This window comes from Pagrus major, chromosome 2, assembly GCF_040436345.1.
Source record: "Pagrus major chromosome 2, Pma_NU_1.0".
Taxonomy (NCBI): Eukaryota; Metazoa; Chordata; class Actinopteri; order Spariformes; family Sparidae; genus Pagrus; species Pagrus major.
Genome location: NC_133216.1, coordinates 11,740,334 through 11,767,371, shown reverse-complemented (window position 1 = coordinate 11,767,371; position 27,038 = coordinate 11,740,334). Strand labels below are relative to the sequence as shown.

The 27,038-nt window shown below is 40.0% G+C and overlaps 1 protein-coding gene across 9 annotated transcripts; it reads left to right on the top strand.

Moving 5' to 3' along the window:
- Window positions 1-23,223, top strand: picalmb (phosphatidylinositol binding clathrin assembly protein b). 9 transcript variants are annotated; one of them, XM_073483607.1, is made up of 23 exons: window positions 1-600; window positions 8,231-8,373; window positions 8,480-8,555; window positions 8,669-8,771; window positions 10,704-10,797; window positions 10,988-11,099; window positions 11,192-11,298; window positions 11,594-11,635; window positions 12,730-12,815; window positions 13,694-13,817; window positions 13,913-14,046; window positions 14,799-14,899; window positions 15,082-15,234; window positions 15,647-15,730; window positions 16,925-17,017; window positions 17,179-17,301; window positions 18,381-18,497; window positions 18,619-18,649; window positions 18,780-18,879; window positions 19,002-19,061; window positions 19,939-20,043; window positions 20,453-20,558; window positions 21,724-23,223. In XM_073483607.1, the coding sequence occupies exons 1-22, from the start codon at window positions 471-473 to the stop codon at window positions 20,543-20,545; spliced, it is 2,211 nt and encodes a 736-aa protein (XP_073339708.1). In that variant the 5' UTR covers window positions 1-470; the 3' UTR covers window positions 20,546-20,558; window positions 21,724-23,223. The 9 variants fall into 9 exon arrangements, with proteins under 9 accessions (XP_073339708.1, XP_073339639.1, XP_073339667.1 ...); XM_073483538.1 differs by lacking the exons at window positions 15,082-15,234; window positions 15,647-15,730; window positions 16,925-17,017 and having other exon boundaries at window positions 4-600; window positions 19,939-20,091; XM_073483566.1 differs by lacking the exons at window positions 15,082-15,234; window positions 15,647-15,730; window positions 16,925-17,017 and having other exon boundaries at window positions 5-600; window positions 13,919-14,046.
- The last annotated feature ends 3,815 nt before the right edge of the window (window positions 23,224-27,038 follow it).

Here is a 27,038-nt window from a genome sequence, read left to right as displayed (position 1 = left end):
CAGCAGCGGAGACGACTGGCGGAGCGGCGGAGGCAAGGCAGGGATCCGGTGTGCCACATCGGGATGAGAGCGAGACAGAGACCCGGGTCGGATGAGTCAGCGAGCGGATCCGGCTATCACGGCGTCCCAGAGATCATCTGAATGAGCCCGAAGAAACATTTTTCACGTTATCAGCGTGGGTTGTTGTTGTCGGACTGAGCTGCTCTTTATTCCGCCCTCCTCTGGTCTCAGGCTGCCATAGCCGAGCTGCTCATTTCATTCCCACCGAGGAAGGAAGGAAGGTGGGGAGATAAAGAGTTTGGGGGGGTCCGGCAAGGTTGCGGACGAGGTGGAGGTTTTTATTTTCTTTCTTTTATATATAAAAAAAAAGACAAAAAGGACAAAACCCCAGACGAGGCTCGACTTCATTCAGAGTCCTGTGTGTGTGGTGGGGTTTTTTTTTTTGTTGTTGTCACGTTGAATGAGCGAAGATGTCGGGGCAGAGCATTACGGACCGGATAACTGCAGCCCAGCACAGTGTAACGGGATCCGCCGTGTCGAAAACAGTATGCAAGGCCACCACTCACGAAGTCATGGGCCCGAAAAAGAAACACTTGGATTGTGAGTATCTTGATTTAAAACTTGTGTGTTTTTAAACGTAGTATTTCAGGGCTAAATCACCGCAGAGAAACAGTTATGGCGATGGAGGAGCCACCAGGCCACAAAGCCTCAGGATATGCTAGCTAATATGCTAGCTACTGCTTGTTCATGTTCATGGGAGATTATATTGTTTTTACATCGCGGACAGGCCTCGTTGACACACTCCTACACACAATTAATACGCTTTTAAACACGTAGAAAGCTGTGATAGTTTGCAGAAACGCCGTTATTGTCGTTTTTATGGCAGCTAAAACTAGCTTGTCTAGCTGTCTGGTTTTTGCTAGCTAGCTAGCTCTCTTGTCTTTCTCACGATCACTCATTCATTTATAGGTTAAATGTTTAGCTCACATGCTAACACATGAGGATAAAAGGATGTTTAACAGGAAACTAATGGGAAAACTTTGACAAAAATAAAATAAATCAGTGTAGGTGTAAAGGGCCCCTGCACACACACAGGCCCTGATTTAACATTTACAGGAATGCTGGAAATCCAGCTCCCATCTTGATGCACCTGCAGCAGGACAGGTGTCTGTTTCAGCTACATGACACCTGCTGTTTGAGGCCTGAGGAGGTTTAAAGGATGAGTTCACCAAAAAAAAATGAAAGTTCAGTCACTGTCTGATTGGAAAGTCGGATGAAGTTTCTTAGTCCACAAAACATTTCTGGAGCTTCTGAACAAGTGAAGTAGACGTGGACTTGTTTTTAAAACGTAAAAATAAGCATAAAATGGCTCCATACAGCTCGTCCAAGTCGACAGAAGCCCTGAGATCCCAAATTGATTTGAAAAGACCCACTCTGCACCCACTCCAAATAGGTTGCGCGCTAGTGCTTTTAGCGTAGTAGCTACAGTGAAGATTTCAGCTTTAAAAAGGGTGTAAATAACATTTTTTAAAATCAAATTTTGGGTATCACCCTGGATGAGCTGTATGGAGCCATTTTATGTTTGTTTTCAGTTGTTTTTGTTAATGATTTGAAACCCCATCCCCGTTGAAACGTTTCACAGCAAAAAGAGCGTCACAGCTTTCTCCTAAACAACTGAAGTAGATAGGGATTTGTTTTAAAACCTAAAAAAAATGGCTCCATACAGCTCGTCTGGCGTAATCCAAGTCTCCGGGAGGAATGAGATCCCAAACTCATTCGAAAAGATGTTTTTTACACGTGCGGTTGAACTCCTGCACCCACCTCAAATAGGTTGCGCGCTAATGCTTTTAGCGTAGTAGCTACAGTGAAGATTTCAGGTTACAGAAAGGGATTAAATAATGTCTTTTCAAATCAGTTTTGGGTCTCAGTGCTTCTGTAGGCTTGTATTACACTGGACGAGCTGTATGGAGCCACTTTGTGTTTATTTCCAGTTGGTTTTTCCTACGTTTTAAAACCACATCCCTGTCTAAACATTTCTGGAGCTTCACAGCAAAGCAGCATCGCAGCGTTCTCCTGAACAACTGAAGAAGATGGGGACTTGTTTTAAAAACCTAAAAAGCTGGTGTAATCCTAAAGACGATATTTAGGCCCTCCTTTAAGCCAGAATCTTCACTGTAGCTGCTAAGGTAAAACCTGTTTGCTTGCACCCTGTCGACTGCGTGTCAGGGATGTAAATCACATCTTTTTCAAATAAGTTTTGGATCTCAGGACTTGGAATACGTCGGAAGAGCTCTATGGAGCCATTTTATGTTGTTTTTTTACATTTTAAAACAAGTCTCCTTCTACTTCGGTTGTTCAAAAGCTCCAGAAATGTTTTATGGACCATTTTTATTTTCGGGTTAACTTATCCTTTAAGGGTACAAATCACAGTTTGTGGTTGAGGTCTAACAAAAGAGGTCTTCCCTTCCTTTCACTCAGGATATCAGACTCCTCTATATGTGCCCTGATGTAAGCATAAGAGGCTTAAATTTTGTATGATCATTAGTCTGATGCACTCACTGAGGAGTCACTGCCTGTCTGTACTCAGAGATACAGCAGTGGTTGATTTTCAGCACATCGATCTCCACTTGCAAATGCAAGATGGCAGTAATGAAAGTGGTTTTATCTTTTATGAAGGCTTTGCATCATCATAAGAGTTCAGTAACAGTCCAGGAGAAAGGTGTGTGCTGTATCTTCAGACTCCAAGACTCATGATAATAGTCTGTGGAGTGAAATAGAGCAGAAAAGTGGCGTCTTTAGTTGTGAATATTTTGGCCTGGTGTTTAAGTCACAGGTTCCACACCTGTTGTGCGGCTCAGCTGACTCCCCTGAGGTGAGATGAGTGAAAGTTGGCAGAGTGACGCTCTGTCGGCTCATCGTGACTGGCGTATACTAGTACTGAATAACACGGTGTCCTCTTGCTTCATGTTGAGACATACGTTAAAGGAGTCCAGATGAGGCACAGCAGCAACTTTGTTTAATAATTCTATATTGATCCTTTAATTCAGATTAATGTTTTCTGACAGAATAGAAGTAGTAATGTTTTATTATTTCTTAATATGCATGTTATGATGATGCTATCCCTTGGTTTGTGGAAGACTGAGGTGCATGTACTTGACAAAAGATTCGGGAGCCCTCTGACAAGACAATGTTTTACATTTTTCACAAAAAAATATACATCATTTGTACATCATTTTGGACCATTTATTAATACATCGGTAAAGCCAGAGCGGATAATAAATCAACAAAAACTAAGAGGCTTAATAACATAACTTGCTAAATAAGTCCACTGGGGACTAATTACACCATTATCTGGGAAAAGTCCTTTTTATTAGTTTTGATGCTCTCCACATTAATTTTACATTCGTTCAGCTTATGAGATGCCCAGAACGGCTTAGGTGCTGCACCCAAACCTTACAATGGTAGGGAAAACCCTGCATAAGTGTTATTTATGGCCATTCTGACCCATCCCATTTTATGTTTGACCCTTTCTTAGTTTAAATAAAGTTTTTGGGATGAAGGAATGCACAACTATGGCTGGATATGGCTAAATGCTTTTTAAGTAAAACAAAAGAAGCCAAACCTCTCTAATGTTAAATCAGGAAAATGAATTTAAACCGATATACACATCTAAAACATCAGGACTGGTCTCAAAAACCTGTATCGATCAGGCTATACTTAGAACTACTCACTGCACCGGACATATTTTGGTCTCGTGCCAAAACAGTATTAAAGTTTGATTCAAAGCCTCATGCATGGTAAGAGCTGGGCAGTGTTATCATATATTCACCTTAGGTCAAATGTAGGGTGGCTGCGAATGCTGCTGAATACATGACCAGATTCTCCATCAATTGATTAATCATTTGGTCTTATAAATTGACAGAGATGTCCACTAATGTCCGCAGCTGTTGTCCTCAAAATGATTGTTTTAACACTAGCTTGCAGTCTTCTTCTTTGCCTTTACTGACTTATTGCTGCATCTCTCAGCACGTTACCTCCACCTGTCGATTGGTGGAATAGCGTCAAGAACTCTTGTGTCAAGGAACCTTTAAGGAAACACGATTCATGCTTATGTTTGGTAATCAGTGCTACAAACACAACAAAATTATAATGATAGTAGTATAAACCGATATATTAGCTTTAAATGTACTACAAGGAGTTTTTAACAGACTTAATAAATGTAATGCAGATGCCTCCAATGAACTGCATAAGCAAACGGGACCATCAGCGAGAAGACTGACTGTATCTATATGGTTATTCTTAATGGCTGCCATTGCGTCGAAACAAATTTACAGCACGCAGAGGTGAAGAGCCTATGTTTACGATTTCCCATGCTAAGATTTGCAGTGAGTGGTATGTTAGCCATCTAAAAGGAATCAGAAGGAGATTTTTTTCTTAGCAGAATTTTATTTTTAAGGTTACATTTTGTTGTAATGGCTGATACTGGGGTGCATCTAGAGAAAAAGATGGTAGAGCATGGGGCAGAAAAACACAAGTCAACCTTGGACGGTTATTCAACAGATGAAGAAAATTGCAGGATTTGAAAGGATTCAAAACTGATCCTGAAATGTCCCTGATCCCCTCGACAGGTCTGTGATATGGAGAATGTTGAAAAGTTTCTCATCAAAATTTCTATGACCAAGCGAATCTGTAAATAATAGGCTTAAATGTTACCTTGTTGTATGAAAGGTACTAAAAGTTTACTTTTTCACTAGGGATCGACCGATATGACTTTTTCAATTTACTACAATTTACTTAAGTACTGTTCTTAAGCACAATTTTCAGGTGCTTGAGTATTTCTAACTTCTGCTACTTTATACATCCCCTCTGCTACATTTATTTCATACATTTAGCTTTGCAGATTCAGATAATTCAGTGTTTATAGGCTATTAACTGTGATGCGTTTCCATCCAAAGGCTGTTGTGGGTGGGGCAGTGTATTAGAGGATACTGCATCAGAGCCAAAGTAGCACATTTTTTAATTACTTTATTTTATCAGCAATCTGACAGAGAAACCACCGATACAGATAAATCGGAAAAATGCTGAATATGGGCCAGATCATAGGTCTACCCCTATTTGTTACACCATCGTCATATTACAGCACTTACATAGCCAGAAATAGATACATGCCCTCATTGGCATATATCCTGCACACAGCTGTTGTGTTAAAACAAAAAGGTTGCTTCTTTCTTTTACCTGATCCCAAAACAAATGCACCTGCTAGCCAGATCCAGCCAGATTTTAAACAGGAAGCAGTAGAAACACTGCCGCTGTTGTCCACAGGGGCCGCCAAAATCAACACAAAGTGAAAGTTTAGTATTTATGATCAGCTGTAGTATGTTATTTCACAAAGTTATCTCTTAATTAATCATTTCAAGCACATTTAAGTTTAGAAAAACAGTTCATTTAATAGGCTTTACAGAAAATATGAAAATAAATGAAAACATTTTTCAGAAATAATGATTACCTGAATTGATTAGTTGTGACTTATATTGACTCCCACCATATGACCCGGCCTTATTTTAACATTAACGCACCATTTGGCACCACCATGAACCGTCATGACTCTTACATGAACACATTTGTGACCCATGAATTAATTTGACATCATTAATGTCAGCCACTGTGAATATTTAGCAGGCTGATTGTAACATGTCAGTGCTGTCAATGTATCCTCCTCCCCCATATTCCTCCTCCTCCTCCTCCTCCTTGTCTTCCTCCTCCCTGCTCATCTCCTCTCAGTCATCCTCTTCTTCTCTGGGCAGTTCAGCCACCCATGCTAACTGCTGCTGCTGCTGCTGCTGCTGCTTCTTCTCTAGAAGGTTATCCTGTCCTACTTAAATTCCCCCGCCTTTTGAAAAGTCAAATATAGGACAGAAAGGGAGGCCCAATTACCCCGTCAGTCTGATCACTGCTGTGAATGGCAGGGTCGTTAGCACTGCTTTGACTAACATCATTCAACCAGCACATGGGTGAACATATGAGCAGAGGAAGTGGGACATGTATGGTTAACATCTTAATGCCCTGCACTCTACACCGGTCTGTTAAAGGATGTTCTGTCGAACAATTAAAATATCAATATCAGTTTCTACTGCTGCTGCACTGATCCCTGATTGCATTGACATTACAGGAAGATGATTTGCTGTTTTATTATGCAAATGTTATGTAGACAACATCCACGTTTAACATGCTGTTGCCCCATTTTAGTCGCAGTGTTTTGTTGAGTATTTTGAATAGAAATTAGGTCACGTCTGCTGTAATAGTTTTGCAAATAGGGGTGACGTATAATGACACGAAGAGTTGATATTTGACATTTAATACATACCAAGGCCCCAGGGTGCGACTGTTTTGGCTGCACATCTGCTCCAAAATCTGTCGAGTGCGATAAAAGGTTTTCATTGGTTGCATGAAATTTAGCCGGTCTGATTTTAAAAAAGGGTTTTTGACTTTAGTAATTTATTAATTTTTTTATTCATGATCTACATGAATAAAAACGTTTGATTTAATTCAAATATAGTATGAGGTGGACCTAAATTACAGTTACAGAAAGTTACAGTAGTGGCACCAGTGCAACCAGGGTGAAACGTTAGGCTCGAACCCTGCATACATATTTCACATGTTGGGTTTTTAACAACTTACTTTTAGTTTTTAGGCTGCTCTGACAGGATTACAGACCAAAAGGTAGGAAGATGAAATGTTTTTTTAACCGCTTGAGCACCATTGTGTGTTAGTTCTCCCAAACTTCAACATGATTTTCTCCGTTTTGGGACCTTTGGGATTTTAAATTTCATGGACTAGAACCATTTGTGTTACTAGTGGGATTTTTCTTTAATACTAACAGTCCAAAACGCAAAGATCTGTTGTTTAAAATGGTATGAAATAGATGGGAGCAGCAATTCCTCTCATTTAAGAGGCTGTAAGCAGCGAATGTTTGGCATTTGCACTTCATAAATGAATTAAATAATCAAGTGATTATCAAAATAGTTCAGATAAAGTTCAGTGTCTGAACTTGATGTCGCATCCCTAATTGAAACTGATTATGTTGCCTTGGATTATTAGACCAACAGCACTGAAGGTTTCCAGCTCTTTTTGGAGAGAGATGATGTTTGAATCATTTGGAGAACCATTTTTTGACGTCTTTTAAACCATTTTCCATTCAACATTTTCAGTTTTGTCTCAACCAAAACCGCTCTTCAAATGATTTCCACATGAGAACCAGTCTGGTTTTGCAACTTTTAAGATTTCTTGATGCTGCTCACAGGTTACCAAATTAAAAAAACTGCGCACATGTACCCTGTTGTGGAGGACATGAGCGTGAGTCACATCAGAGACTGTTTTTGGATCAGATTTTAACTTTTTCCTTGTAGGCAGCAGGTATTTGTCTGCGCACCAGCTCAAGATGAAGCTTTTAAATGTGTCTGTTATAGATAAAAACTGCTTCCTGAATACAGTTGCACATTAGATAAATCGACATCTATCTTCAGAAACCAGAACAGTCTGACACTGAAACCTTCAGGTCAGACCTCAAGGCACCACACAAACAATGTTGTGATATTTAATATCAAAATAACCATGACTCAGCAACTCAGTATCATTATGTAATGAGATTTTGTTTCTAACTTCAGTCTAGCCTCGAAGAACAGGAAAATTCAGCATTCAAGCTACAGTTTAACACAACATTGTGACCAGTAGCTGGATAATATCTGTATTTAGGGCTGCAAATACACATTATTTTCATTCTCGATTAATCTGCACACTCAACAATAAACATCATTCTTTATAATCAGAAAAATGCTGAATATTGGCCAGACTGATAATGGGTCTATTTATGATAGAAGGCAATGAAATCCTGTAAATACTGATAAAAGAGAGGCTGGAAACTGCACATAATTAGTAAATCGACTAATTGTTTCAGCTCTATCTCTGTTATTATCCAAAAAAAGATTGTTTTGTTATTTCTCATTCCTTTAGCAGCATCCCTGCATGTGTGTTTTCAAAATGTGTGATAAATAAAAAAAGGTATATTGGAGAAGAAAAGTTCAACATATTTAATGTTGATCAACTTGTTTTGCAGCCTCGTATGACCATCCCTATTAATAATAATAATAATAATCTGTTATTACTGATGCGCTGCTGTACAATGATCAGCTGAACCTCGTGATCTTATGAATTATTTCTATTTCTCTTTCAGATTTGATCCACTGCACCAACGAGATGAACGTGAACATTCCCCAACTGGCCGACTCGTTGTTTGAGAGGACCACTAACACCAGCTGGGTGGTCGTGTTTAAGTCACTCATCACCACACACCACCTCATGGTCTACGGCAATGAGGTGAGACACCAAAAAAGATAACCTCACCACAAATTATTTGAGCATTAATGCGTTAATAATTGATGGTGTGGTGGTGTTGTGTTTAACCATCTTCCTCCTCCTACAGCGTTTTGTCCAGTACCTGGCTTCAAGGAATACACTATTCAACCTCAGTAATTTTTTGGACAAAAGCGGTTTACAAGGTAACGAAGTGATTTATAATTATTCAGTTTCATTTTTAAGTCTGAATTTATGCACCATTAAAATAAGAAATGATTGTCTTTTTTAAACTATCTACTGCGGTTCTTTGTTCCAGGTTATGACATGTCCACGTTTATCAGGAGGTATAGTCGATACCTGAACGAGAAAGCTGTTTCATACAGACAGGTTGCCTTTGACTTCACAAAAGTTAAACGCGGGTAAGAACTGAAAACACTGTAACTGTAAACAACTTTTTGTCTTATGTTGCGTCTGCGACAAACAGTTTGATTATGCTCAAATAATCAACAGATGCACAAACTGTTATTTATCGAGGGAAAATGAAAATATTTCTCGATTTTTGCTTCTCAAAATTTGCTGTTTTTCTAAGACTAACATGACACCTGTGATGAACATGAAGAAGTGATAATGAATGTTTATGACTGCTGTCATTAAGTGTTGTTCGTTTAGTTATGTAACTTTTAATGCAAAGTGGACATTGTTTGTCTTTGTTGCGCCAACTTGACATTAACTAAGACAACATAACCTAATTATCAAACTTTAAAGAAACTCTTGAGCTTCATGTTTCAACATTACATTACACTGTCATGTGTGGTTGGTTTAATAACTTCAGTGATTATTTGGTTGGGATTTTCAGCCCTACTTGTGTCCTATTTAGAATAATATTCGAATACTCATAAAACTAAATCCCAAACTTATCATTTCAAATTCAATTCAGATATAAATTTCAATGACTATAAAGGGGCTTTACAGATCAATTTACATGTGTCAATCACTTCGTTATCGGCCAAACGTGAGCGGATATGTAAGTGACTTGAAAAATGAGACCCTCCCCGTCTCTCTTGGTGGCCTATACAAGCCAGTGGATCATTTGTTTAGTTCTTTTAATGCTGCTGAACTGTGGATTTCTTTGTGAAGGTCAAGTGTTTTGACAGTCCAAAGGATGTGACAATATGTACATTCTTCGGTGCCTCGTCTCAGTGCCTCTCTACACTCTGCCAACAGAGACCGACAGTAGCTAACGAACATAAACTAACGACCAGCTTCCAGAGCTCGTTTGAAGGGAGACATAATAGACACATGACTTTTAATGACAGTATTCACAAACATTCATAAAGACATCTTTGTTTGATGACAGGTGTCATGTCAGTCTTATGCACTCCCCTTCAAATAAAGTGTCACCGAAATAACTTAAATGATTTGTTTATCAAAATCGTTGACAATTTTCTGTCCTTTTTAAAATAACATCCCGTTGCAAAATAAGTGCAAATATTCCAAAACTGTCATTTCAAATGTCAGAATGAAATTTGAGTAATTTAAATTTAATTTACAAAAGGAAATGAATCAGTTAGAGCCGCGACAATAAGTCTATTGAACAGTTAAAGGAGCACTATGTCATTTTGGGGTAGAAAGATCTTCATTGACTGATTTTTTTTTTATTTTTAACTTTAAATTTATTAACAAACTAAATAAACAACTTCTCTTTGTTTTCCTGACTGAATAAACTGAATAAACAAACTGACCTTAAAGGACAACACAATTTCATACTGTTTTACCTTTCTAGCTTCAAACAGTGTTCTTGGGACCTTACTTTCCTCTGAGAACAGCTTGTTTATTCAGTTATGGAAAAGATAAATATTTCTGCATTTGTATTATTACCTCATTAATATTGTAAATATTAAAATTATGAGTTATATTTTCTTTTCCAAAACTACATAGTGCCCCTTTAACAACAATTTACTAGCTTTTAGTTGATTTTAGAAAGAAATTTAATCAGCATCTATGCTGATGTTCAAATAATCCTTTCAGTGAAATGCTCAGCATTACAAACACAACTGAATATCTCTGTTTGATTAAAAGATTACATTTGAAGACATCACTCTGGGCTGTGAGGAATTCTAGCCACCATTTTTCACTATTTTCTCACATTTTACAAACTAAACGATTAATCAAGAGGCTCATCTTCAGTTTGCTGGCTAATGAAAATAATTGTTAGCTGAAGCCCTTCAATCTGTGTAAAAAAAAGAGTGAGTCTGTTATCATGTTTTAGGAGCTTCACTGCTTTGCTCATCCATTTCTCCCCTCTCTCCACGCTGCCCTCCCCTGCTCCGACTCTGCATGTGTCCGCACAGAGTGGACGGCGTAATGAGGACCATGAATACAGAGAAGCTGCTGAAGACTATCCCCATTATTCAGAACCAGATGGACGCCCTCCTCGATTTCAATGTGAGTTTGAGGTGAAGCCTCCCGCAGCTCGCGGAGTAAAAAGCTCGTCTGGAGTGTGCAGATTGCTGCCGAGGCCACTGCAAACAAAGTGGAGCTGCATTATCTTAGTTCACATACGCAGGCGTTGTTTTTCTACGTCAACTGTGAAGAAGCTGTAAGATAAATGTTCTGGCTTGTTGCTTTCCTCCAGGTCAATGCCAATGAGCTGACTAATGGAGTCATCAATGCAGCCTTCATGCTCCTCTTCAAAGACTCCATCAGGCTCTTTGCTGCTTATAATGAAGGCATTATCAACCTGCTTGGTAAGACAGCTTCCACTTTGAGCTTTCTCTTTGTCTTTGGTTCACTTTGTGGTTGATCATTCCTAAGTTTGTTTGTTTGTTTTACCAAACAGAGAAATACTTTGACATGAAGAAGACTCAGTGTAAAGAAGGTCTGGATATTTACAAGAAGTTTCTCACCCGAATGACTCGGATATCAGAGTTCCTCAAAGTAGCAGAGGTATGTTACACTTGTCTTCTCACAGATACGCCTGCTGTCATGAATACTGTAGTGTTGTGTGTCTGTACTGAAGAAGAAAAAAGTACTAAAGTAGTTCAGACCAAGAACTGTGATTGATCAAATCAGCATGAAGGCACACTTAGGGCATCATCAGAGTGCCTGCAGGATTTAATAAAAATATCTATATTTGTATATTCCCGTATCGATATCTGTCCCACCGCTAGTCATGAATTACCTTTTTCAGTGATGCTGCAAAGACTCGATTGTAACCTGGTTTTCTCTCTGGTTTTAACAGCAGGTGGGCATCGATCGAGGAGACATTCCAGACCTTTCACAGGTAAGCACCGGCCTTCAAGGCAATCTGAAAACACAGAAGTCTTTCTTTTCTTTCTTCCTCTTATTTCAAGCTCTAACTGCCCTTTTTTCATCAGCTTTGTCTATGTCCAACTACAGTACAGTCCACCCAACACAAATATTCTTAGAAATAAAACACTTTGCATGATTTCCTTCTCAAGCGCATGTTTGCCGGATGAGGTTGTCTTCTTCTCCTGTTTCCTGTCCTTCTTCTTCCTCCTCCTCTTCTTCTTCTTCTTCTTCTTCTCCACCTTTGCCTACTTCTTCTCCGTCTTTCTACAGTAAATAAAGGTGTTTTAAAGGAAGCACTGTAACTGCATCCCACTCAGTAAACAGTGACAGTTAGATATATCCTGATAAAAACTGCACATACTGTTGTGCTGTGGGGACTAGTTTTACATAAATATTTTACCCCCCGGAGAACTGCAGCTAACATGCATTCCCCTCTGACTGTCACCACCTTTATATTCTGTATTTTCCCCTTATCTTTCCACTTCAGTTCACAGTTTGTGTAAGTACTATCATTTCACTCTTCTTCTATGTCCGTGACTTGCTTCAGTGTTGTCTTTTTGCATGCCTCTGCTCTGACTCTGTCTCCTACATCGTGGTGAAAAACAGTTGAAGGAAAAAACGCTCGCTGTGGTAAATTCTGTTCACTTTGGTCACTTTGGTTATTGAGGTGTGAACCAGTGTAGCTCATCGACTGTAAAATGGCTGCCCTGTTGTGCTTAGACACGGCCAGTTCAACAACATCCAGCAAGTTGTTGAAGGTGCCGTGGTGCAGTACGTCATCCCACACAGATGTTACTCTCATCCAAAGTAGCTTTTTTCGGCTGGAATGCAGTCATTGATCAGTGGTGGGTAACCAATACACGTGATAGTTTCTCTTTAACCTCCTGATCAAAGACATCAATTGGCTGTCTACACCTTGGTTTTAATGGTGTGGTCTATTTCATGGAGTTTTCTGCTCTATCTATCTTGGTTGCCCACCCCTGTCCTTTATGGTCTTGATGTCCATACAAACCACATTTTCTGCTTCTCAGGAACTTGCTGACTGTGCTTTTTCTGTCACAACAGGCTCCCAGCAGCCTTCTTGAAGCTCTGGAGCAGCACTTGGCCTCTTTAGAGGGCAAGAAGGTCAAAGACTCCACTGCAGCCAGCAGGTACGTTCATCACAATCTCTGAATTCCTCTCATCTTTTTCCTTGAATGATGCAGTTCAACAGACTGTACAGATGGCTGACAAGCTGATAATGAGACAGCACAAATTAGAGTTGGGACCAGTCTGATTTAATATCGTTATAAGGTGCAGCACTGCATAATGATACTGGATCAGTTGGAACGGTGGAATATATTGATCCATGACGTCAGTCCAATATCCAGGTAGTGTGTTTCCCAAACACAATGCCATTACCACCCATCAGCCACTGAACATACAGTTAGGAAATAATCAGTCAATCAGTTACACTGACAGAGATTTCCGTGGCCCTGGTCGTCCGCTGGAAAACAAGAGGGAGGGAGATGGGTGGGACCCGCGGTCGAGTGCCTGTTCTCAGCTGTCCTCCTGTGCCACAGCCCCCTGGGTGCCCTGGTACAATCAGAGGGATGGAGGGATGGCTGCTGTATTGTTTTGTAATTGTACATAGTCCAGTGGCTACTTTCTTCACATGCGTAGGTCCTGACCAGCTACTTTTATTTTGCTCAAGAAGTAAAAGCAGAAGTACCTCAAGTAAAAACAAATTGTATATGAATAATAGATGCTGTACACATCACATTTATTATTAAAGGACATTGTTTTTAGTCATTCCTTTAAAATTGTAATAAATATTGTAACGTGGACTATGTATCGTGATTGTATCGTACTGTGAGTTACTGTGCACTTGATTTGTTACATTACACATAATACCAACGTATGTAATCAGTAAAACAACTTGAGAATAGTGCTCAGGAGAGAGAAAAAAGATGAAAATGTAGTATGAAACTCTTAAATAAAATAGATAAGAACTCAGTCATTCTGGTGTGATTGTGTGTCTCCCCTGCAGGGCCAGCACTCTGTCAAATGCAGTGTCATCTCTGGCCAGCACGGGGATGTCCTTCACTAAAGTGGACGAGCGGGAGAAGCAGGCTGCTCTCGAAGAGGAACAGGCTCGACTCAAAGCTCTGAAGGTTCGTTTTTGTTTCATAAAATAACACGTTGATCAAACATGTTCACAGCGTCTCGGTTAGTTGTTTGTTTGAATTTGACTTCCCCATTCACCCAGGAACAGAGGCTCAAAGAGCTGTCAAAGAGGCCCTCCTTCTCTACCACTGATACATCGCCGATCTCCACCACCGGGGGCACTATCAGCACAGCACCAGCCATCGACCTCTTCTCCACACCCAGCTGCTCTAATGGGTACTGCTCAGATCTACAGTATATCCCCTATTTCACAGCTATTCAATCAAACATTCAACTGGGACAGATTTTAAAATCAGAACATGTAGATGGACATTTTCATCAGCTTAATTTATTTATTTATTTTTACTTTTGCAATACTAATGTAGGAATATCAAGAACTATCAATGTCAGTATGTGGTGACTTATATGTACATCACATCTATAAGCATACGTGTGTGAGACATTATCATGAATTTTAAGTCATGTTTCTGATCATCTGATGAGTAAAAGGCCATCAGGGGCTAAATCATTTATTCACTTTTAGCTCTGTTTTTGGCCTCCACCAACTCCTGCAGTAAATTCTGTCTGGAAGTGTCACATATATTTTCTGTACTGGCTTGTTCACTCACTCACTCCACCAACAATTATTTTAATTATTGATTAATTTATGAATTAGTCAATTTCCTGGATGACCGCCTTGCTCTCAAACCTGCAGATATTTATAGTTGAAGCTTCACCCACATCCTTTAACCACACATAACTAAACTCCTGTTTCAGAGATATTTTAAATGTATGCTTGTGCTTCACCTCATAAATCCTTATTGTCGAGCCCCTATTAACTATACTTTGGACTAATGGAGACTTTCAGAGGAGACCAGAATCACTTCAGCAACCATTTTATTTTGGGTTTGTTATTCTTTCTTGTGCACACAAAAGGAGTACTTGTATCAGGGTAAAAACATCTTTTGTTGTCCTTTTTTCGTCTTCAGTGCGGTGAAGATGGAGAGTGACCTTTTCGACCTGCAGTCAACTTTCCAGCCCTCCATGCAGTCAGGCTCCACAGGGCTTCCAGTGGCAACAGCGTGGGCAGGTAAGGAGCCGCCGCCTCCTCCAACACCTCCAACCAACATCTGTGTTTTCTGGACTTTGGTGACCTGTTCTGCATGCTCTCCTTCTCTTGTTGTTGTCTGACTCTGATGCCCACCTCTTCCTCTCCACTCTTTTCTGTCTTTTTTTCTGTTTCTCTGTCTTCTCTTTCCTCTGCCTGCATAGATCCTTTCACCTCTGCTGAAGCTGGAGATGATTCCATGCCAAACCTTAACCCTTTCCTCTCAAAACTCGTTGTCGATGCCACTCACTTACCTGTCGTGTCTTCAGACGGTGTTAGCTTTTCCTCTAGGACATCTGGTCATGAAATGTTTGGTGGTAACGACTCATTTTGTTTCTCCTCAGAAGTCTCGTCGCTCTTGTTCATTTCTCTGTAGTCACTTAGAGGCATGACTAGTTTGCATGTTCACTGTGCTGCTGTAGTTTGAATGTTGAATTGTGCAAATGTCTAAATTATCTTCTTCTCTCTTTCTCTGCAACACACCTCATTGCAGTTCATACCAAGCTCAAATTGTGTTATTTCATAGTGACTGCACCTCTCAACTCCTCCTATGTATCAACCAGGACCCTCCATGTCCCACTTTAGAGGCCATACACCCATTCTGCTTCACAGTTACCTCTCATCCTCTCTTTTAATGAAAGTTTGGTGCTTCATTGTAATACAAACAGTAGTAGAGCTTTAAGTTGAAACCTGTTCTTCTTTTACCAACACTATTTTTTAATTCTCCAGATCGTTACAATCCCTTTATTGACACAAACTCATCCGTTTCAACCAATTACAAACGCACAGTGCGGATAGAACACTCCATCTCAGGTACTACGATGGCTCACCATCTCAGCCTATGTTTCCTGAGCCCTGGCAAACATAGGATCCTATGTAATACCCCCCCTCCCCCCCAGGGCTCTTATTTTGATATTTATGGTAGAAATGTGGACATAAACTCATATAAAGGGAAAGGTTTGACATTTTGGGAATTACATTGGTTTGCTTTCTTGCCTAGAATTAAATGCAAAGATTGATAACACTCTCGTGTTCTGACATGATCACACATGAGGCGCCCCAGTAGCCCAGTTGGTGAAGCGTTGGCCCCATTTACAGAGGCTGTGTCCGCGCTGCAGCGGCACAGGGTTCAAATCTGACTTGTGTTTCTTTGCTGCATGTCTTCCCCTCTCCCATTTTCTGCTCAAAATTAAGGCCATGAAAAGGCTCAAAATAATGTTACTGACTTTGAATTCTTGCTAGCATAATGTTAGCTTTCTGGCTTATAGCTGAGCCAAAGGTCGTATCTAAGGTTCGTCCTGTTTACTGGAGCAATAATCAATGTTTTCATCGCATATACAATTATAAAGATATAAAGATTGTTCCAGGAATCAAGCAATATTTTTTTTTTCCCGGCAACACCTGAAAGTTTGACTGCGAGAAATGTTACATTTTGATCGCATCAAAATATAAATGATCAGGTTTTTTTCCCCTTTAGAAAGTGAAAGTGATATACGTTGAATAATGCCCCTTGATCTGTCCATGATCACTTATTATATTCATGTTAATTAGTGAGCATTAAAGGTGCATTTGTCACCTTCAGACAAAGCCAGGCTAGCTGTTTCCCCTGTTTCTGTTCCTCAAAATTGCACTGAAGTACAATACTTGAGTAAATGTACTTAGTTACATTCCACCACTGCATGAGAGTTGTATCAATCCTCTGCTCTACCTCTCAGCAAGAAATCAAATATTTCCAAAAAAGTCAAACCTATTCCTTAAATCTCTCCCTCTTGGTTGCTATAATACTGTTCTGCACTATTTTATTCTCCAACATGAATTTATACGTAAAACACCCAGAATTTAATAACTTGTTGGACATGTTAGCTGTCTTCTTTCTGCCTGTATTGCTGTCATTTCCCACCTGTCTCTCTGGCCTGGCCTTGAAATGCCTTTTTTCCTTTTGCTCTTCCTCTGTTTCTCTCTCTCTCGCTCTCTCTCTTTGTCTTCCTGCTTCCTGTGGCCTGTCAGACTCCTTCTGTGGTCCAGCATCCATTGCTCAGCACCTCCCACACCAGGCTCCTTTCCCCACTGAGCCCTCTACTATAGCAGGTCTATTCAGAGGTAGAGTACTGAAGGCTCTTCTCTAGTGATTGATACATGGACACTGTACTTACACGCAGCAGTGCAGAAACCAAAAGTCCAAGCAGCGGTCAGTTTTCAGATTAATTTCTCTTTGTGTAGCTCTGTGACTGCAGCTGTCTTCTCTCTCATCCCTTATGAAGGATACTCGACGCCACAGGCTCCTCCTCCGCAGCAGCAGCAGCAGTCAGCAGGAGGACTCCAAGTAGACTTTGAGTCAGTCTTTGGAGCCAAAGCCGCAGGCAGCAACAGCCTCAACACTGATGGTGAGGATTTCACATTTACATAAAAGTGGACATGCAAAAGGTTTTCTGCGTGTGAGCGAGGTAGACGTGCTTAAATGTAGTGTGCAGATAATGAATCAAAGTCCAGTCTTGCATGAAGCCCTCATCCATGTTTGGCACTGAAACTAAATTGCTTCAGACAACCTCAAAGCTTTAAAGAAAAGGAGCACCTATCTGAAAGGCAGAGTCCATACAGCACGGTGCACTTATTTTTAGACCCATTATATCATTTTTTTGGAAAGAAACCCAGATGAGTCACATTGTCAACTAAGAGGAAAATCGTGATATTAGACACGCGCTGTGTCTCGTCCTGACGTCACATACGACTGAAACACCTGCAGCACTTACAAGTCGCCAGTTAAAGAACGCACTGTTGTCTTATCTGTTACTATTTTTACCACTCGTGCTGCCCAAAAGTGCAGAATGTCACAACGTTCTTGTCTTTGACCAGCGCTGAGACACATTGGACCTCGTACCTTACATTACGTTACATTGCTGAAAAATATGCTTACGTCTCATTTCTTTAAAAAATACATAATGGAATAAATGCTAAGCGCTTATTTTTCCAATGAAAAAAAAGCATATTCCTTGTAAATGTCTGCCTCCGTCTTGCATTTGGAGATGAATTTTCTCATCCAATAACAAAAAACCAGGCAGAATATTTTTGTGTTAGACGTGGAAACACAACATTTGCTGTGGAAACTGTCAAGACGTGTTGATGATCATCTTAAGACTGATGTTTTTGCAGTGTAGTATTCGTGTATTCAAGTTAACAGCTCCTGTCACAGCAGAAGACTGAGGACTGATAGTCATATCAGTTTAGGCGAGCTGGCTGGAGACGTTTAATTTCCTGTCATCTCTCACCTTACAGGCATCTTTTTAATAAAAGCATGAAAAATAATGATTAAAGAAACTGTTGTGTTTTAATCTGGTTTACAACAGTTGACAATATTTTAATATGTGTAAACAATACAACATATTAAACTTTGTCTGCGCTTATTTCCATCGTTGTTGAAACTACAGGGAGTATATATGTTTATTCTCTCTGCATGTCTTGTCAGATATCGCTATTGGCATCCTGAAACCGACTCTTGCCGGCGCCAACCAGGCGTCCGGTCTGCCGCCAGACAAGCTGGTGTCAGATGACCTTGACTCCTCCCTGGCCAACCTCGTCGGCAGTGAGTGTGACGCTTTGCCTTCAGCTGCACTCATTAAAGCTCGTGCTCATTAAGGCACAAACCGACAAAATATTCGCAGACACACATCTAACACTTGCCCAATGAACTCTGTCTTTTTCAGACCTCGGCATCGGGAACGGCACGATGAAGAAGTAAGTGACGGCTGAGCGCTTGTGCGGCTTGAACGCACCCACTCTGCTGCTGTGGAGAAAGAACAGCGGCAGCTTTGTGCTTTCAGGGCAGTTACAAGCTGGTGCTAACATCAAGTGTCTTAATCTGCAGTGACATCCACTGGAGCCAGCCGGGGGAGAAGAGGATGACTGGCGGCACCAACTGGCAGCCCAAAGCGGCGCCGACCACGACCTGGAACCCCGTCTCAATGGTGACACACACGCACTTCTCACTGTAGTGCTCGTGATTTCCGCCTCCTGTCTCATTTTACTGACAAATGAATGAGGTAGTTGCAGTGTTACGCTGCTCACTGGCCTGTTTGTGTCTCTTCAGCCACCGTCAATCATGGCCTTCCCTGCCACCACACCCACGGGCATGATGGGATACGGCATGGTCAGTACAACTGCAAACACACAGTAGATGTTGTAGCATGTGAGAACAGTCTCTAGCTGCTGTTCAGTCCTTTGAAGTGAAAAATGTATCTCATATTACATCCTGAATGTTGTTGAAATAGTTCACGTTGGGTAAATCCCCTCGCTTTTTATCTGCTGCTTATTATTTAGAGAATTAATTAAATGCACTTAAACTGGGTCAAGTGAGCCGTTCTTTGGCTTTTGTTTTGTTTTCAAAATAAAATGAAGGGTGGAGAATTCTCAATAGCTTTAATTTAAAGCACACTCGGCGTCTTATAAATATTTAATTTTTACTGGCAGGCACAAGGTTGTCTTTATTAATAATTGTTTTATTTTGAAATGAAAATAAACTTGTTTTATCTTTTCTTTCATCACAAAACAGTGGAAGGTACACAGGTTATTTATTGTTGAGATGAACATTTTATCTTATTAGCCTTCATGTTGACTGACGGTTTAACTTCTAATAGTCACATATTCTGCTTAATTATGTTAATTTAAGGCCAGTATTTGTAGAATATTTTATTTTGTTTGGTGCCCCCTAGTGGTTGTATACAAATGTCAGCAATCTGCAACAATTGTGAGTCATTTTTGAACAAAAAATGCCAAATTCTACTTTTTTTACTGTTGTTTTTCTTCTTTGTTTATTATAATACACTTAATATACATTTTAATATGTTATCATGGGCTCTGAGACCAAATTATTAATGATTAAGTAGAAAGAATGAATCAGCAGATTAGTGTAATTTACAGTTTCAGCCCTAACTGACGTATAAATTCTACACACAGTTGCTTTAAATTTGTAAATGAAACCATTGAAATTGGCTGTTACTGACATGCCTTCTGTCATCTCTGTACAGCCTCCACAAATGGGCTCTATGGGGATGATGAATCCACCCACCATGATGTACTCCCAGCCTGTGATGAGGCCACCCAACCCCTTCGGCTCTGTGTCTAGTGCTCAGGTGGGTGCTCCACAGTCCGACTGCTCCTCCACGCTGATGCACAATGAAGTCAGTATCTATTTGCACAGTTATCAGGTTGGGTAAATAGGTGTATCCATTGTGCCGTGACGTGTCCCGTAATTAGTCACTGTGTAAGCTTTGTTGTCGGTGTGAATACTGCTGAAGATGATGACAGTTTTAACAATGGACCGTTCACTCTCCTGAGCTGAAAGGGACAAAAAAAATAAAAACTGTGAATCATCTCCCTCGTTTTGACTCCCTGTTTTTCCCCCAATGACTCCTTTTTTATTAACCCTTCTGTCATACATCACAGCTTCTCCAGACTAATCTCATCCCTCCTTCAGTCTCTGTACTGACTATCTGACTTCTCCTCTGGTCCTCCTACTTCCTGTATTTCTTCCTGAAATAGCCCTCCGCAGCCTCTAGTCCTTCCAGCCAGAGTCCTCTCCGAGCCCCTGGACAGGACCCGTTTGCACACCTCTCTCTCAAGGATTTCTTGTAGAGCATCTCTTTAGGTACAGCATGCTCTTTGCTTGCGGGTGCACCTGCATGCGTTGCATGCCCAATGCTAATACCCTTTTTTAAAAAATCTTTGCATTCTTGATGTATTCATCTGATCAGATGCAACATTTATAATTCTCAGTTATTCTGTTGTATCATGACCTTTGTTGCTTGGATTTCTTGCTTGTTTTGATGGATTGATGGCGTCTTTAACATCGCCAGACTCATTCTGACCCTTTGTTCTTCCACCATCATCACATTTTGCTCAAACCTGTTTTCTCTGAATCTATTCATTGTTGAATAGAATTGACTGACTGTTAGCTTAGCTCTGTGCGCCTAAGTTACTCTTGCTGTGTTTGTCAAGCTTTCCATTCTCAAATAACACACAGCCTACGCAGTTTAAAATAATAACGACGGCTGTTTTTCCATCAAAACTCAGTTATTTTTAAAACAATGAGACTTAGATAGACTAGATTTAGATGGAAGTAGTCCTCTGTCAAATTTAAAACTCCAGCAAATTTTATCAGCTATAGCTAGCTAATTAAGCTAACATTAGCTCCACGAGTCTTGCTGATTTTTGAATTTTTTCAGCTTACTCTTTCCTACACAAGACAATAGATATTTTAGATGAGCACTTGATGGCTGTATGATATCATGCTAAAAGATTAAGGAGATGGGGAATGTTGAACCTTTTTATATTGATAACGTGGCAGTTTTTGCCATTCAAATTCATAGTAATGTCATAAGACAGTTGGACATCCTTTTTTTAATAGACTTGTGAATCGCCTTTTTCCCCTTTAATCCCACTAACCCACTACAGTATAATGAAGTCAGTTCATGATGTGCTCCTTGGCCTTGAAAGTTGCTACTTTTGTGGCTAAGTTAGCTAGCCGGAGAAGCTAACTGCAAAACATACTGCATAATTAAGTTCTTACACTTGAGTTTTTTGTTTTGAAAGAGTAAAAATAACACAACCTGCTGAGTAAAGCTCTTATTAATCCCTCCTGAGCACCACTTCAACATTAATTCATAGCTTGACAGGCCTGCCGTGCCTAGTTAAGGTTGCTAGGGTGATAATTGGACAGTGCTGTTCTGGGGAAGGGTTTAGCAAAACAGTCATTTGACTTATTCATTATTTATACTCCCTGTCACTAATATCGTCTGTTGCCTTTCTTGCAGATGCAGTTCATGTAATTTGAAGAAAAGTGTCTCTCGGAAGACGAAGCACTTAGCAGCAAAGCTTTGTCCTCGTTGCAGTCTAACTCTTCAGAGAAACATTCACACACCCCCCCCAAATACAGACATGTCAAGAACACAATGGTGCAGCGACTGTCAGAAACCATGGTAACAATGTCCAAATGACGTTTGGCGATAGCTCACACCCATTATTCTGTAACTTGTCCAAGACGTCGAGTGATGCTGCTGTCTAAAACCCCCCCCCTTAAAGAGGATTCCTTATCCGTTTTACAGTGTAATCTGTAAAGATAGTTCTGGGTGCTGAGAAACTTTGATGTTATGTATTTGGACTTACTGTGGTTGGATATAAAGGCTCGATGTTCAGCGGGGAGGGGGCGGAAGGAGAAAAAAAGGAGAGCGGTCCCTTCCCTTTCTTGATCCGATCATCAGTCATCCATCCCCTACAGTTATTTAACTGTCACTAAGTAGTGATGCTAATGGCGTTTACACCTGTTTAGTTTTTGTCTTTTTTACCGTGTTTACAGTAGACATTCCTTGTGTGTTGTTTGTATTTATTTATGATTATTGGTTTAAGACTGGGGAGAAAAAAAATGTAAAATCTACAGTACATTGAACACCTGTGGGAGTGCTTCAGCATTAAAACAAGGATCTCAGACTATCATTGAGAGGTAGAGTTAAAAAAAAAATAGCTATTATATAAATTACACCTATTAAGCGGAATGATAGAGCACTAAATATTCTACGAGTTTTGTGTTAAGAAAATTTTCTACTAGATGAAAGATTTCACAATCTCTGTTGTACTTAAGTGCAGGGGGGTTAGAGTACGAGTCAGTTAACAGTATATAGTCGATTCTGTGCCTAGGGTTTTTTGCAATGGATCAGTTTCCTGTCTAGTTGAACAAAAAAAAAAAAAAAAAAGAAGAAAAAAACACTTCATCCACGAATCTGAAGCGTCGCACTGGGTGGTGGGCTCCATTTGCTTTAAGCTTGGCATGCCATTGACTCACTGACCGTATTCAAGGCTGCCTTTACTCTGAATGTGAAAGAGTTGTCTTCATGTTGCACACATCTTTCCACACTACAGTTCCTCAGCGAGAATCGTGGGCGGTGGGGGGCGGGTCGAGAGGACGGAGTGTGTCTGCTTGCTGGTTAGTCGTCGCTACGCTAATGGGGGATAAAGGGTCACAGATTTGATGTGTAAATTAATTGTATAAAAGATCCAGAGGACCAGGGTTGGAGTGGAGGAGCACTGTTGATCGGTGCTCCGTGTATATAAATAACTGACTGTTCTTTGAGTTCAGAAGTGAAAGATGTATGAAATATGAAAGCAATTCAATCAAATTTGACTCTACCTAAGTTTGATTCAGGATATTCTCTGCGTTTGTCTCCGCAGATATTTTCTTTATGTAATTAGAACGTGTAGCAGACAATGACTGAAGTCTTTTCTTTCTTTTACAAATAAAGAGCAGCTTCCACAAACTATTGTACGGTATATGTGTTCTTTTTTTCAAGGTGAGTGTTATATATGTTGAATTTTAATGGTTTTAACAGTGTGGTAAACATCTGGAGGCACATACGTCGTCAGTTTCAAGCTACTAAGTTTACAGAAGATTAGTACTTTCACCCAAGCAACTGTTGCGATAATAGATCATTAATAAATTAAAATAAATTCTGCCTGCATAAGACTGTTCCCACATGTAGAGGTTCTTCAAGACACTCGAGATCAGTAGAAGCAGGACGTTACACTTAAGAGCAGAGACGTGGACTCGAGTCACTGTTTTAATGACTTCACTTAACAGAAAATAAATGACCTGAGACTCAACTTGGACTTAGAAGTTAAAGACTTGACTTGAAACATTTTGACACAAGTCTGTTCATTTTATCTTTTTAGTTTAGTCTGGCCGTCAGCGATGGAGAGGGAAATAAATAACCTTTTCTGAAGTTTGTTTTTTATTTCACTGAATATCAATAATTCAAATGAAAACTTTGGGCCATGACTCCAGACAAAGTTAGGATTGACCAGATTATCTTAAACCAATTATTAACAGTGAATCTGGAGTTTTTGAGGGCCTCTGGGAGCCAGTTGCTCACATTATTTGACTTGGTAATCCAGCCTATATATAGATAAATATTTCTTGTCCTTTTTGTCTGACTTTTCTCAAGGGTTATCAAATATGCATTCCCATATTTTAATTGGTCACAAGCTGAAATGTTGATTTAATACAATAACTCTAAGTTCTCATTTCTTTTAGCAACATGCACAACAGTTGTGAGATGTGTTTAGTTGAAAACATTCAAAAATTCACTAAAATGATCAGCAGAATGTGAAGAAATAAAAGTTAACATTATGACGTATGTATTTTGTTGCAGAGATATCACAGTTAGCGTTAAGCTCCTGTGCTAGTGTAAACACCAACACTTCCACGGTACCCTGAGCCCACAGCCTGGACTGCTAGCTGCACGTCTAACTGAGCTAACTAGCTAACGGTGGCTACAGTTAGCAGCGGTTAGTTGTTCTGGTGCAATGCTGCCCCTATTGTTTTGAATATTAATTCACCAGGATGCCAATTCTTACACATTGCACCTTTTAAAGGACAACACGATGTCATACTGTTTTACTTTGTTTATATGTGGCGGACCCTGCCACCTTTCTAGCTTCAAACAGTGTTGTCCTCTGAGAACAGCTTGGTTATTTCACTTATGGAAAATAATCTGTATTATTACCTCATTAATGTTGTAGATATTAAAAATCTGAGTTTTGATTTCTTCTCCAAAACAACATAGTGCCCCTTTTAATCCATGGAGGTGACCTGAAAGAGTAACACCAGAATCACAGTGGGAATATTGTCTGTCTACTCCAAACAATTTTAAGGCGTTTTATTTGCATTGTGAACATGAAATACCTCGTGTCCTCCTGTCCTGCCTGTGGGGATGTTCACACCCTTTTGTCAAACACACTGATGAGAGCAACCAGTGGAAACTGAGGACACCTTCTGGACGATACCTGACATTACACCCCACATAACAACCTGTATCAGTTTGATAAAAGAAGAAGAAAAATAAAACTCTTTTCAATGTCGCATCTTAAACAGCCACACCTGCCTCACATTAAAAGATGGACACACTGAAAGGAGATTTAAAGTGCTCAGCTGGATGTTTGATGTCAGGTCCTCCCATCCACACACACAGTCCTCCCTCCCCCTCCTCCTCCTCCTCTTCCTCCTCCCAGCTCCTGTCCAGGGAGTCCAGTGCATCCAGCAGCAGCTGCAGACCTGAGGAGGAGGTGGAGGAGGAGGAGGTGGAAACCCTCACTGCTTTTTACTCTCTCACCTCGTTTTGTTTTGTTTTTATACCCGACACATGAGGATGGGAGTTACAGGAGCTGTTTGTGACGAGCCTGCGGGTGTGCTGTAAGGTAGGCCACATGTCAACACTGTTCTCAAAGTAAATGATAGCCTGCAAGCTGTTTCTCAGCTACTAGGAGTAATGTAAAGGAAGGGAGAGGCACAGTCTGAAATAATAGAGGTAAAAATGATAGCACTTTCACTGACATAAAAGCTCAGGGAAAAGTCTGAAGTTTGGGCTCAGAAATATGCCAGAAAATGCTGCTTAGATCTCTGCAAAAATACTGTTATTTAGTCATGCATTCACAGTTTGACTCAAGTAAAAGTATTAACATTTATCTATGAATGTCATATTATTACATAATAATTATTGTTGCATTTATGTGTTCATCGCTGTAATGTTGCAGCAAAGATGAAGCTTATTAACTACTGTATATACTTCATCTGCTGGGTGGCTTAGAAATTAAACTGAACTGAACTTAAAGGTGCATTATGTAGTTTTGAGGTGGAAACTTTAATCAGAAGAGGAAGATCTTCATTGACTGTTTTTTTTGTGTGTGCCTAAACAAACTAAATAAACAAACTCTCTTTGTTTTCATGCCTGAATAAACAAACTGACCCTAAAGGACGACACAATTTCATACTGTTTTACTTTGTTTATATTTGGCGGACCCTGCCACCATTCTAGCTTCAAACAGTGTTTTCCTCTGAGAACAGCTTGTTTATTCAATTATGGAGAAGATAAATATATCTGAGTTTGTTTCATTAGCTCATTAATATTGAAAATATCACAATTCTTAGTTTGGATTTCTTCTCCAAAACTACATAGCGCCCCTTTAGTACAGTTCTAGGTGGAGATGCAGAGAGCGTCTGGAAGCTAATAAAAATACCATGTGATCTCCCTCTAAAGCCAAATCAAACTCTGGGAGGCACAACAAACACATAAATCAAATTAAACTTAATGTGTTTAATAACGGAGAAAAACAAGTGGTGGACGAATCATTTTCAGCGGCTTGTTCCAGTTTATCTCTTAATCTGCAGCTGCACACAGACACGTATGACTGACCAGACACAGTCACATTGCTGTGAAGCGCTGCAGGTCAAAGTCAAGGTGTTTCAAAGGCTTTCAAAAGAATAGATGCTCGGACAGTCTGTGAGTTTGTGAGCGCCATCATCACACTCAGGTGATTTACTTTATCAAATATATTCAGTTACAAGTAAAAGTCCTGCGTTCCAGTGATAACAGAAAAATATACTTAAATCGTCAACGTACTTGCTCTGCATTAAAAGTGTTACTGGTATTCATATGAGTTTTTATACTGTTGTATTAATGTGTACAGTTGTAGCTGCTCGAGATGGAGACAGTTTCAACTACTTTATACACAGTTAGGTTGGTCCAGAAGTTTCCAGTCTGGGCCCCTCTGAAGGTCTGTGGGGATGTAAGATGATGACTGGGAGAGAGAAGAAGATTCATTCGACCTCTTTGGGCCTCAAACAGTTATTTAAATAAAACCATTTAGAGTGAAGAAGGTGGAACTGATAATGTCTCATAGATTAGGGGTGGGATGATAAAAGATTTCATTGTGGATCGTGATAAAAAATACTCACTAATAAGTTGACTGTGCTGAATTTTTATTATTGGCATCATTGCTCGCTGACATACGGTCCGATATTGGTTTATCTGATTTATTTTGAATTGCCTAACCTGTCACCATGGCTGAAGGCATGTCTGCCACATTGTATCCCCACAAGAACAAATTAAATCAGATGTGTGGGACTAAAAACACGACAGGGAGATGAGGTTACCACTGTTTATTTGTCCTTATGATTTCTTATTTAAGATTCTAAGATTATTTTTCTCGAAAAAAGAAAAGATGTTGCCAATCTGCGATGTAGTTTCCTAACAAAATGTAAGGTTTAACTGATTCTGGTCTGTTTTTATCTGAAAGTTTC

What these genes read in the sequence shown, in the direction of transcription:
- picalmb (XM_073483607.1), top strand. Translation starts at nt 471, where the DNA reads ATGTCGGGGCAGAGCATTACGGACCGGATAACTGCAGCCCAGCACAGT. An exon ending in ACACCCAGCTGCTCTAATGG is followed by an intron (nt 14,047 to 14,798) that starts GTACTGCTCAGA and finishes TTTCGTCTTCAG; the next exon opens with TGCGGTGAAGATGGAGAGTG. An exon ending in TATAGCAGGTCTATTCAGAG is followed by an intron (nt 17,018 to 17,178) that starts GTAGAGTACTGA and finishes TCCCTTATGAAG; the next exon opens with GATACTCGACGCCACAGGCT.